This window comes from Periplaneta americana, chromosome 2 (genome assembly GCF_040183065.1).
Source record: "Periplaneta americana isolate PAMFEO1 chromosome 2, P.americana_PAMFEO1_priV1, whole genome shotgun sequence".
Lineage (NCBI taxonomy): Eukaryota > Metazoa > Arthropoda > Insecta > Blattodea > Blattidae > Periplaneta > Periplaneta americana.
In genome coordinates, this window is record NC_091118.1 from 173116776 (window position 1) to 173129785 (window position 13010).

The 13010-nt window shown below is 36.5% G+C and overlaps 1 protein-coding gene across 1 annotated transcript; it reads right to left on the bottom strand.

The window, feature by feature from the left end:
* Positions 1-5054: 5054 nt before the first annotated feature.
* On the bottom strand, positions 5055-12668 carry LOC138694831 (putative nuclease HARBI1). The gene is made up of 4 exons (XM_069818943.1): positions 12641-12668; positions 12133-12310; positions 6958-7270; positions 5055-5664 (listed from the first exon to the last, which is right to left on the bottom strand). The coding sequence occupies exons 3-4, from the start codon at positions 7188-7190 to the stop codon at positions 5376-5378; spliced, it is 522 nt and encodes a 173-aa protein (XP_069675044.1). The 5' UTR covers positions 7191-7270; positions 12133-12310; positions 12641-12668; the 3' UTR covers positions 5055-5375.
* Between the last annotated feature and the right edge of the window lie 342 nt (positions 12669-13010).

Sequence of the window (13010 nt, forward strand, 5' to 3'; positions counted from 1 at the left end):
ACCAACCAGTAACACCCTCGCTGTGGAGAGGTCACTGATTTCCCGAGGATTTTCTGTGGCTCAATACCGAAGGGTTTGTTTGTTGACACAGCCCAACAAATGAAAATAAGCTTAGTCACTACTGAACACAACAGTGTCACCAAGAACATTTACCAATATGGTCTTGAAAGCATCTTGGCAGTTGAGTCAGTTACGTTCACGAAGTTTTTGAGCCACTATAACTTTGTAGGGATAGAACTTGATATCTAGGTTAAGATTCGTCTGACACTCTAATCAGATATTCCCAATGTCAAAGCATGTACAATGGCTGAATATCGTAGAGAAGTGGTAATAGCATGCCTCAACACTGTGATATTTTTGGGAGTCAGTACGTTGCGACATCTACCAGACGAATTCTGTTTGAAAGTTGAACCTTTTTTCTGAAATTTCTCTCATAACAGTATAGTCTAAAACTTACTTACAACATGATTGTCTAGTCTCTTATGTACATCGAATTAATATCTACCAGCATCCACAGTGCTCAGTGCACCCTCTGTAGACATCAGAACTGCATCATGGATAAAGAACATTTGCGACAATGCCCAGCAATAAAGAAAACACATGCTGATTTACCATCGCAGCTCACCAAATACTATTGGGATGGCCGCAGGAGAGTGAAAGAAATCCAAGATCCTTGAACAACAAAACAACATATAGTTTTCTTATCAGGAATTCTTTCGTGTCGACCTACTCTAAAATGGGTACGAAATTTCCGCTACACTGCAATCACAGAGTCGTCATTTTTAAAATATACTTCAATAACAAAATTCTCGATGTTTACTTGTCCACGTCGTGATAACTGAAATAACTGTCCTGCTCAAAGACATATAAAGCGCAACTATCAAGAAACTTGTGCAGGTAATTCGAACTGGGGAGATCATTCTGCCAGACCCTATATTGTATTCTTCCTTTTCATGTCCACCCAGCGCAGAGCACCCTGGGGCTAGCGTCTCTTACCCGCAGAGAACACAGTGCACTTGTAGCTGCTAGCAGGTATGCTCTCTACCTCTTCCTGCTGCACGACGGTGCACACGGGACGGCACCACTTACCCTTTGCACATTTCAGCGAGTGCTGATGACCACTGCTTTAACTTGTTCAATGATGTACACTTAATGGCAAAAAGAATGAGCCAGCGACAATTTCTAAGTTCCAGATACATAACCTTGCGCATGCTCGTCTCGTCAAAGCCGTAGTTCACCAGGTAACACATAATTAAACTATTTAAATTTGCTGTATTTTGTTTAAGAGTCTAAAATTTGTTATAATATCGAATGTAGGGTTGATTCTAGATACTTCAGGGCCTCTGAAGATTGAAATAATAATAAAATTGATAAATACAAAATCAACAGAAACGAATATGAACAGGAAAACCACCTATTATGCCAAAACGATATTAACAGTCACAGTAGCATAAAGTCATTACAGCATTGGTCTATTGAATGAGTTGTTAGTAGTAGCCCAAGGTTCGAATCACCTACAATCTTCTTTTTATTTAATTACAAATTTGCCATCATATAGTATTTATTAGTATTAGTATTTATTTATTTAACCTGGTAGAGATAAGGCAGTCAGGCCTTCTCTGCCCCTCTACCAGTGTCTCGCAAAGCTATAATTATGTGGCGATATCTCTTAGAATATACCCAAACTCTAATAAATAATAAACCTCCCTCTCTCTTCTAAGCAATACTCTTTTCTGTTAATAAAACGTTCTGTCTCGTCATTACACTTGAAGATGGCAGAGAGACAACTCATTGCCCTGGTTTGCATAGGTTATTCTGCATCGATGGCGGCCAGAGAGATTGGAGTCCAATTGTCAACTCCTAAGTGATGGGCTAAATTGTTTATTGAGAATGGTGAAGTTGCGAATCATCCCAATCCTGGTCAGCTGCGCATCTCTACAAGGGAAGAGGTCGCCATGTTATTGAGTGAAGTTGAAGTTTAGAACTGCCTCTCAACTCAAGATGGCGTCCAACTTTCCTGGTTTCCCACACACCGAGGAGACGTTTTAGAGAGCGTGGCATACAGTGTCGTCGAGCTGTGAGGAGAGAACATTTGACGATGGAGCATGCCGTGGACCGTCTAGGTCTAGCATATGCTAATCTCCGACAGGACTTCGATTGGAAAAATGCCATTTTCTCCGACGAGGTAACTGTGTCCAGTAGCAACGATGGTCCTGCCTTGGTTTATAGTATGGATGGCCAACAATACGATGAACACTTCATGAGATGACTCAACAGGTCGGGTCACGTGTTGGGGGTTGATGTCAAATGAGGGCAGGACTTCTGGAATGCATCCACTGTCAGTTTACGGCAGAAGTCTATGAACACATTTAGGAAAATGTAATGATCTCTTCTGCCCGAAAACAATATCCAGAAGGAACATTTTTCTTCCAACAGGATAATCACCCAGTACATGCCGCCACCCGGATTAAAAAATGGTTTACGAGAGGAGGGGTGATGTCGACCCGGTCAACTGGCCTCCAAAATCATCAGATATGAATCCGATTGAAACTTTGTGGGCTACAGTCAAACAGATCCTACATTCTAATTGGGCAGAACAACCACCCATTCAGACATCTGACGAATTGTGGGACTGAGTTCTAGATGCATAGGAGGAGGTGGCCATGAATTTAGATCTGTTCCATACTCTTGTGGACTCCATGCTGCGCAGAATGAGGGCAGTTACTGACACAGGTGCTTTGTGGACGAAATACTAGTCCCCACCAAAGGCCTTTTTTGTTAATATAGTAAGAGATTGTTTGTTTTTGTTCATTTAATAATTTATTTATGTTTGATATGCGTCCGGTTTTCTAGGATATGAAACAAGTACTTTTGTTTATACAGGCAAGGTCTCGCCTATTAATAGTCCACAAGTGATGGGCAATAATATTTTTACAAGACAGGCATTATGATGTTTATTAACAAATGCCATTTCACATTTAAACTAATGAATTAAAAACTAAAATAAAAAAAAAATAATTTTACCGTACCGGGAGGCGAACTCACAACCCCTCGAACAGATGTCAGACATCTTACCACTGGGCCACACACAGCTCGCAAAGTTGAGTACATTGTAGACAGACTACTTTCAATGAAGAGACACCACAGCAATGCCTTGATGCGCAGTACATTTACACGAGTGAACCGCGCGATAGAACTTAGCATTTCTATTGACCAAGAGTCGGCCCATTTTTTTTGCTGTTAAGTGTACGTTACTATGTATAATATTCTGTGTACAAGCAAGCCCAATGTGAGTCAGATTTATAAAATAAATAAAAATGGAGGCTTACATAAAAGTATTACATTGAAGCAATTTTTTTTTAATTTTTGGCAAACTGCATTTTGCAAACACACTCCTCAATGTTTTCGGTTCTATTTTCATTACATGTAAATAGGGTTGGTTAGAGTTGCGAACTGTAGAAAGGAGTTTTAAAAGGCAGTCTTCAACATTGTGCCTAAAATTATTTTTATTGTTCTTCTCAAATATAAGTCATACCAGTGGCTTGTGCAGCAAATGCTGCTGCAAACTAAGTTCTTTACACATTCAAATAATTTTTCAGAGTTATTTTCAATGAAGAATACTTGTCTTTTTGATAGTTATTTGCTTCCATAATAATGAAACATACTCCTTCTGAATGGATTTTTTAGGCCAAATACTTTTTCTTGAACCTATCCAACTTCAGTTTTTGAGTTTCAATCCGAAAACGCAAGTATCAATGTCAGGACGATAGCAGTAGCTATTTCAGGTCATTGTGGATTGTAGGCAAAAGTTAAAAAAAATGTCAGGTTTGCTAAGCTTTCGAACAATAGCATTTTCGTATAGCTGCTGCATGTAGAACTTGAAATGTAGAGCGTAAAATCATTTTATCCTACTAAGAGATCTTGCTGAAATGATCTGGAGACTACAAAATTTTCTAGGCATCTTATTTTATCAGTAAGTAATACCTTTTTATCTTTCCTTAGGAACTGTAATTTTTGCGCTCTCTTGAGCCAATACTGAAGACAATGACACATATCAATATCTACACTACACCGCCATTAAGTATATGAAAAAGACCCAACCCCACTGGGTTAATAAGTATAAAAATATTTGATTTTTAATAACAATATTATTATCTTACTTAAGTTCTGTAGTTATATATAGCAGCCTCTCAATAAATTATAGAAATGAAGGTCTAAATTAAAATATTCTCTACATTCATTTACATAACCTCAAAACGTTTCACTTTCATGTCATCAATATAGCATCAATATTTTGTACAATTAATGAAAAATAGATGCATCATGATATTGACTATAATAATATTTAATTTCTAATGGTAATAATGTCATCAAACCACCTGAGGTTTCGTAGATTTGAATATCCAATACACAGCTGTACTCAGAAAATTATACACTGCAGAATCAGTTTTTAATAACAAACTGAATTGAGCTCTAAATATGTCGGCAATCCTGCAGGTCATGGCCTTCGTGTAATAGCTATTGTTTATTGTAGTGTGTGTTTTGTTCTGAAATTCAATCGAGTTGGCCGTGATTCAATAAAATTTGTTCTCAAAACTGACAACAGATGGATTTTGGAAAATAGGAAAATTATGTAGGAAAATTGACATTTCACTGAAAACTACTACTTTTCCGAAAAACTTTGGATGCCAGGCATGAAAATGAGGGGTCACTCATTAAAATCCGTTCAGCCATTTTCCCATAATTTCCATTACCAGTTCAAATTATATATATAGATACCTTCTATATACTAATGGTTGATTATAGTAGGATTCAAAATTATGTATTCAGTTAATGGCAACATTACTGCTGAATGATCAGAAAATGAGGAATCCAACACTTCAACATTGTAGCTGTCTGTATCAAACTTTTTTTACAATACTGTCTATGCAATAATTACGGTAGGCTACTTCTAGTTGGGTTACTAATAATACAGTAACAGCCAAATATTCTAAGTAAAGTTTGAAATTGTTAGTTAAAATTATTACGAGTACTCATTTCAATCTTAAAATTGCTACATATTATACATATTTATTTTATTCAAAACAACTAATATTAGTCTACAAATACAGGTGACTATAAGGACTGAAAATTTGAACATGTTACAATTGATTTAACAGAATAATTTTAAAGTACATAAAAACATCCAATTAAAAAAATATATATATGATTGACACACAATAATTTGATCGAGTTTCTCGACTTTATTTAAGAAAATGAATACTTTGAATGTGAAAGACAGCTGCCACAAAGATATTTAAGGGACATGGAAAATCCACTCAAACATTACAACAATGGCCAATTTTTTAAATGGTACAGATTTTCAATGATTATTATTACATGAAATGTCTTTCTATGAACTGCTGCCTAACAATATGTCCACGTGAATTCTGCACAGCATTGGCATTGACTACAGGTACAGTATCCAGTGGAACTTCTTCCACATTCTCAAAGTTATCCTGTCTGAGAATGGCAATGTTATGCAAAATTGCACAAGCAACAATAACAGCCTGAGTTGTCACTGGTTTTGTGAGAAGCCTCTTCCTCAGGCATGGGAACCTTTGCTTCCATACTCTAGTCAGCTTTTCAATTATGTTTCTCGTAGTCCTATGGGCTCTGTTGTACCTAAAATGAAAAGCACAAATTACAATTATGATATTTTTATTGTTTCAATATTCATATATGGTTGGTTGGTTTCTAATGCCAGGTGTTTGACAATAGTCATTTGACCTCTTGCACTCCAATATTTTTCAAAGATATTATCATGGCCAGCCACTGAAGCACAGATTTTGAGGTGTTCCGAATCCATTTCTTGGTTTGAGTTGCACAATGGGCAGTTAGGGGACTGATATATTCCAATTCTATGCAGGTGTTTGGCCAAACAATCATGGCCTGTCGTCAATCTAAAGGCAGTTACAGACGATTTTCGTGGTAAATCGGGAATTAACTGTGGATTATGATGCAGAGAGTTCCATTTTTTCCTTGAGATTGTGTTATCAAATTTTGTTTGTTGAAGTCTAAGTATGCAGATTTAATAAATCTTTTCACAGAGTAATACGTAAATTTAGTAACAGGTCTGTAAGTAGCAGTGCTGCCCTTCTTTGCTAAAGCATTCGTATTCTCGTTTCCCAGGATTCCACAATGGGATGGTATTCATTGGAATACAATTCTTTTATTGAGTAATATTAATTGAGAGAGCATTTTAGTTATTTCTACTGTTTGAGATGAAGGTGTGTTTTGAGAGACTATTGATAGAACAGCTGCTTTGGAGTCTGACAATATAACTGCATTCTTAAATTTATTGATGTGGCATAGAAAATTCCTGAGACTTTCACTTATTGCAATGATTTCACCATCAAAACTTGTTGTTCCATACTCAAGAGATCTATAAAGTGAGAAGAGACAGCACGTAACACCTGCACCGGCACCTTGTTCTCTGGAGATCAAGGATCCGTCAGTGTATAAATGAAGCCAGTTTTGTGGAGGGTACCTAATATTAATTGTCTCTAAAGACAATTGTTTTAGTTTATATATATATATATATATATATATATATATATATATATATGTAGTTGTGTATAATTGTGAGGGTAGGCTAAAAAGCAAAAAACGCAACTTTGAGTTTTGTTTTTAGAAATACACAGAGGTACAAATTGAATAGTATTTAAAAATCTGAATCTACTGTCAGTGGTATCATTACATGTTTAAGAGAGACGCGTGCACGCACACGCACACAAACGCACGCACGCACACACACACACTGATATATATATATATATATATAAAATATGTAATGTAACTTCAAATTTCCATAATAATTAGGTGATGAAATCAATTAAATTTATTATACAACTTCCAATCCAAAGAGAATGTCCAAATCCATATGTTACTGTATGTGAGTATGCAATTGGCAATTACCTTTCCTCTGCAGGCGTTTTTACATGGCGATCCAGCAGAGGAGTAAAAAGGTACGGCAGCTGAGGGTATCCATTATCTCCAAGCAGAATTCCATGAACTGTGCCATCAACAAATTTCTGACAGATAGCAGAGTTCATAAAAATTTTGCTATCATGGGTGGAACCTGGCCATCGGGAAACAATATCGAGGATCTCCATGCGAGGCCCGCAGATCAGTTGGACGTTGAGAGACATCCAACCCTTCCTATTCCTGTACAATTCCGCAAACTGCCTCCCAGGACTCAGAACAGGAATATGGGTGCAATCTATTACACCTGAAATAGATCCAGAAATAACATACAGTGAAAACTTTAAAAATGTTGGTATTAGTTCAATGCACTAGAGCAGTGTTCCGCAATCTTTTTCTACTCACCCTAGACAGGTTTAGACTCAACATGGCACACCAAAATGTTAACACTTTGCGGTCGAATTTAAATACCGCAGTCAGTCTGCGCAAGAAATGTGTCGGATGCTGCCTGCCGTGGGACTGCAACGCGGATATTCAGTTGCGGATGTCACCCAACATGGGACTCAAAAGGGTTAATCCCCTCAAAAACATATGATGTGACTCTCTTAATATAATTACGTAATGTAATCAAATTTATTATTATTATTATTATTATTATTATTATTATTATTGGTGTTACCATTATTATAAAACAGAAATCGACTCTTGCATTTATTAACAATTTATGAATTAATTCACTGTAGAAAATACACATTTCTATTACTACAGTAATATTAAAGTAAATAACTCTACTCATACATTCAATGTGACACTTGGGCCTGCTTAGATGCACACAGGTGACTGATCTGTAGTGGAATCGTTGACAGTGCACGCCTCATTTCTTCATCGATGGATTTGAGTCTCTCTCTCTTTGATGTTTTAATTTCAGGAAGCCCAGTTCATCATATATGTAGTTGAAAATAGCAATAACATATTAACTGCCATCTCAGAGATAGCAGGGTATTCACTCCTTATTGACAACTTAAATGTTTCCAAAGGCACTTCGAGAAGTTTTAATTTCAATGTTCTCTCTGCTTTTAAATCTGCCAATTTTTCTTGTGCAAGTATATTATTCGGAAGATGTTTTGAATTCACAAACACATCAACATTTTATTATCGTCAGCAAGGGGCTATACAATTGAGAACATCTCAAATGACCCATTTTCAATAATCTCTATCCACAAATAAGGTTATTCACAAATCCTTGAATCTTACACATACTAGTCACAATATTTTCGTTTCTACCTTGCATTTTTCTGTTAAGCTCATTCAATTGTACGAAAATAACGGAAAGATATGCCAACTTAGGTACTCATTCATCATCTGCAAATAAATCCACATACTCATGTCACTCAATTGTAAAAAATGCAAGTACCTCTTCTAAGTTCAAACATTCGTGCTAACACTTTACCTCGCGATAACCATTGCACTTCTGTATGTAGCAGAAGTGTAGTGTGCTCGGATCCCATTTCTTGACACAAAACAAAAAAAAAGCTGCGTATTTAGGGGTCGCAATTTGATGACGTTCACGACTTCTACTACTTCGTTCATCACAATTTTCAGAGGATATGGCAAAGACTTAGCAACAAAGACTTCATGGTGAATGAGACAATGGTCGCTCCATATGTTAGGATTTACTTCACATACTCTAGCCATGAATCTTTTTACTCGGCGTGTCATAGAAGTGGCTTAGTCTGTACAAACACTAATGCAATCTTCCCATGTTAATTTATTATGGACCACATATTCATTAGTTGTATGAAATATTTCTTCACCGAATGATCACTCGGGCAGTTCTTTGCATTAAAAAAAAATTACATGCAATTACATCCAAAATCAGTGTACTCATCGATCTGATGTGAGAACTTCTGACTGCTCTTTATTTTCTCCTTCATAACATCTTCAATGTCACTGGACATGTCATTAAATTGGTGGCTGATTGTGTCAGCAGAGAGAGGAATTTTTTAAATTTCATTGACAGCTTCTGAATCCAGGATTATCTTCACCATTTTTTATTTACAGGAAGGCATTAACAACGTTTCAGCTATTATGTGTTTTTTTTACCAACATCGTCATGAACGTTGTTTTTTTATTTTGTTCCAACAACTGAAGAAAATAATTCACATCTTTGCTTGACAGAAAGGAATGTTTTATTAACAAATGTTTAAATTTACCGGGAACCATAGTAGCATTACTGAGTTTTTCACCACACACAGCACTCGGAAATTAGGCACGTTTTGTCACCACACCAAGAAAACCCGTAAGATAAATAATTATCACTATATTGCTGGTGCACTACTTTCTGTTTCTTTTTTTTCGGGCTCAATGGTTTCACCACTATGGACAGAACACTCGGTATAAGAACTTGTCCATCTTGAAAATATAAAATAGTTTAATAATAATAGAAAATAGTAAAACTGTCTAACAATCACAATTTTTCTACTGCTTCAGAGCACAACTGTGATAGAACTGAAATAATTGTAACTATTGTTGCTTTGAGATATCACTGTCTTGTGATTGGCCATCCAATTGACCAATCCTGTATGTCAAAATTTTTTCTCATGCCATTTTCTAGCAAAATTTTAAATTTAGAAAAATCATTCAGAAACATATCTTGAAAAATTCTCTGCTAAAGGTAATCTGACACGTTTTATTGAACCTGTATGTGACATTGAGTATTTAGTAACTCAGACATACTGTCTGCAAAAATTGTAAATGTATTTAAGAATATCAGAGAGGGGTCAATTATTATAACAAATATCATAAGGTGTGAAGCTGTCAGTTATTATAAGAAATGGGAAACTTCAAACCTGGTGACAATCCCAAGTCAGGTCAATGATAAACACATGTTATGCTCCCAGCTTCTGATAAAAGCGACAGGCAATAAAGTAATAAAATATAATGTTTCGAAAAGCTGGGTATGGTACACAAAACATACGGTGTTACAAAGAAACTGCAACATAGCCAGCGCAGCAGTAGAGGCGAGAATACAAGCAAAGAATACAACAATGTTGAGTAAATAAATTAGGCCTACATTTAATTTCTTCACCAACATAAAAAAATAGCATGTAATAAAGAATAAATAAGTATCTTACTTAAAATTGACAATTATTTTCCAACATTTTCAAAATTCCATCTACGGAAGGTCATTCATTATCTTGTGAAACCAAACGCATTCGTGCGCCATTACTCATAGTATGAATTTATGGTGAGGGTAAGCGAGCTAGCTAGCTTGCAAGTCGAAGCGTAGCAAGGGAGGGAAGCTTCTCAGTCAACTTTTTCCTTCCCCTCATATGCAAGTAGGTTTCATGAGATACCGAATAGCCTATATGCAAAAATATATTTATGGAAACAGTTTTATTTTAATTTTAATTAATTTGATTAATCTCTTACAATAATAGGTAAAAGTTCGTGTCGAACCTTTTACCTTGTGGAGGCACACCAGTTGCCGAACACTGCACTAGAGACACACTGTCATTGTTTACAAACTTATCACTCGCAAGGTACTACTGTCACCACCACCACCACCACCACCACCACCACCACCACCACCACCACCACCACCACGACTACTACTACTACTACTACTACTACTACTACTACAACAGAGCAGTCTATGACATCCTCTATAGCACTCAGCAGCAAGCAGGCCCAATGTCAGCGCTTGTCATTCTCGGTGAACAAGGTCCGCTACAGTCACACGCACAGTGTTTCTCTCTGTCTGTGCCTTTTCTCTCTTTCCCTACCTTCAAGGACACAGCACATGGTCACATTGCAACTGATAGCTACTGTTCAGTTGCCTATGAGCTCGGTTGTTGTTTGTATTGATGTACATACGTCTTAGTTGAAGATTGTGGCTTAATATGGCACCACAAAAGTTTACATTACAACAAAGAATTTATCTTGTCGAGTGTTACTTGATAACGAAGATTTGTGGAACAGTGCGACGACGTTTTGCAACACAATTACCTTGTGTTCCCGTTCCACATAAGAAGACTATATTAAACCTCGTAAAAAAGTTTAGAGAAATGGTATCAGTTCTGAATAAACATGGAAAGAGAAACCCAAGTGTATTTACTGAGGAAAAACTCAATGAGATAGGAGAAATGTTAGAACATTCTTCTCGAAAATTTCTCCTCAGTCTCTCACAAGAAATGGGCGTTTCAAAAACTACAGCATTTAGAGCCACTAAAATTCTTAAATTTAAGCCCTACAGAGTCACAAAAGTGCATGAATTACAGCCTAGAGATGAGAGTCATGTGAATTTTTGTTACTGGGTTTTACAAAGTGTTGCCGATTATTTTCACAGATGAAACTGGTTTCACTTCATGGCCATGTTGTAATGCAAAACAATAGACACTGGAGTACAGAAAATCTTCATCTCATTCATGAAACGCCTTTACATGATGAGAAGGTTGGCATATGGTGCACTGTAACTGCACACAGGATTATAGGGCCTATATTTTTTGACGATACAATCAATGCTGACAGATACAACACAAACACTCAACCCATTTTTTTTAACAGTGTCAGATTGCTTTTTTCCAGCAGGATTCAGCAACTGCCCATTCAGCAACTGCAACTGCCGAAACATTGAATTTGATAGGCCTAAGCGAAATATTCGAGGTCAGGATTATTAGTAGGGGATTATGGCCCTCTAGGTACCCCGATTTGTCAGCCTGCAATTTCTATTCATGGGAAATCTAAAAAATAAAGTATAAAAAGATAATCCATGAGTTAAAAGACAGTATTGTACGAGAAGTCGGGAGAATTACAGAAGACGAATTTGCACATGTAAATGCCAATTTCCTTCAGAGATGTCAGGAATATGTTGCAGCAGAGGAACATCATTTTCAAAACCTTCTTCTATAGTCAAGGTTAGTAAACAATATGAATACTGTAATTTTAATAGTCGACTCTAGCAACTGTAGTGGACCCCATTCACCAGGAATAACAAGCCCTGACGCCGGGCCCACTTTCCGTGAAGTGCTGTAAAGAATGTCATAGACTGCTCTATATTACTACTACTATTACTTGGTTATTGTTATTTGATGACTTTGATTATAGGCATCATCTTCATCAACTACATTTTTATTATTAGGCCTATTATTATTATTATTATTATTATACCTGATATGCCTGGAAATTGGGAGATTGTATAAAACTTAACCCTATTGACACCATATTCTTCTTCAGTATATGGAAATTTCACAAATTGTCTCAAATGCCGTGCTATCTCGGTGGAAACCCGTCTGATGATACGGCTTATCGTGGTCTGGTGTATCTTTTGCAGACCACCAAGAACAATCTGAAAATATAGTATGAAGCAGATACAATATATGTAACCCTATCATTATTACTATCATATATACAAGCTCACGTGTATTTAATCCGTCCTACACCCATTACTATCATCAGTAATAGTCTTTAGGCCTATTTATTACACACAATACGATCTAACCTAAAAGCGTAAGTTAATGCTTTATCTGAAATCATACTTGCTTGGTAAACTCCAGTTGCATTGAGTGCAGAAAAAATTTGCAGGATTGGAAAAGACATACTTATTAAACACATGCGCCGGAGCGAATTTTTCTCCGTTAATAATAAAGCATAATGTCTTATTTGAAATGATACTTACTTGGAAATCTCCAGTTGCATTGAGTGCAGAAAATGTGCAGGATTGGAGGAAGGCCTAAGTATATTAATTAATCATAATGTGACATACCTAAAAGCATAATGCCTTATTTGAAATAATACTTACTTGGAAATCTCCAGTTGCATAAAATCTGAGTGCACATAGAATTTGCAGAATTGGAGGGATAGGAAGGCCTCGTTGTGTCCTCTGTTCTTGAAATTGTACCAACGGCAAAATAGCTTCAATAACAGTATTCTTGGAGAATCTGTATCGTTTAAAAAATTGGTCATCGTTATAATATTCAAGCGGATTTTCCATGTCCCTTACATATCTTCGTGGCAACTGTCTTTCACGTTCAATGTTTTCAATGTGT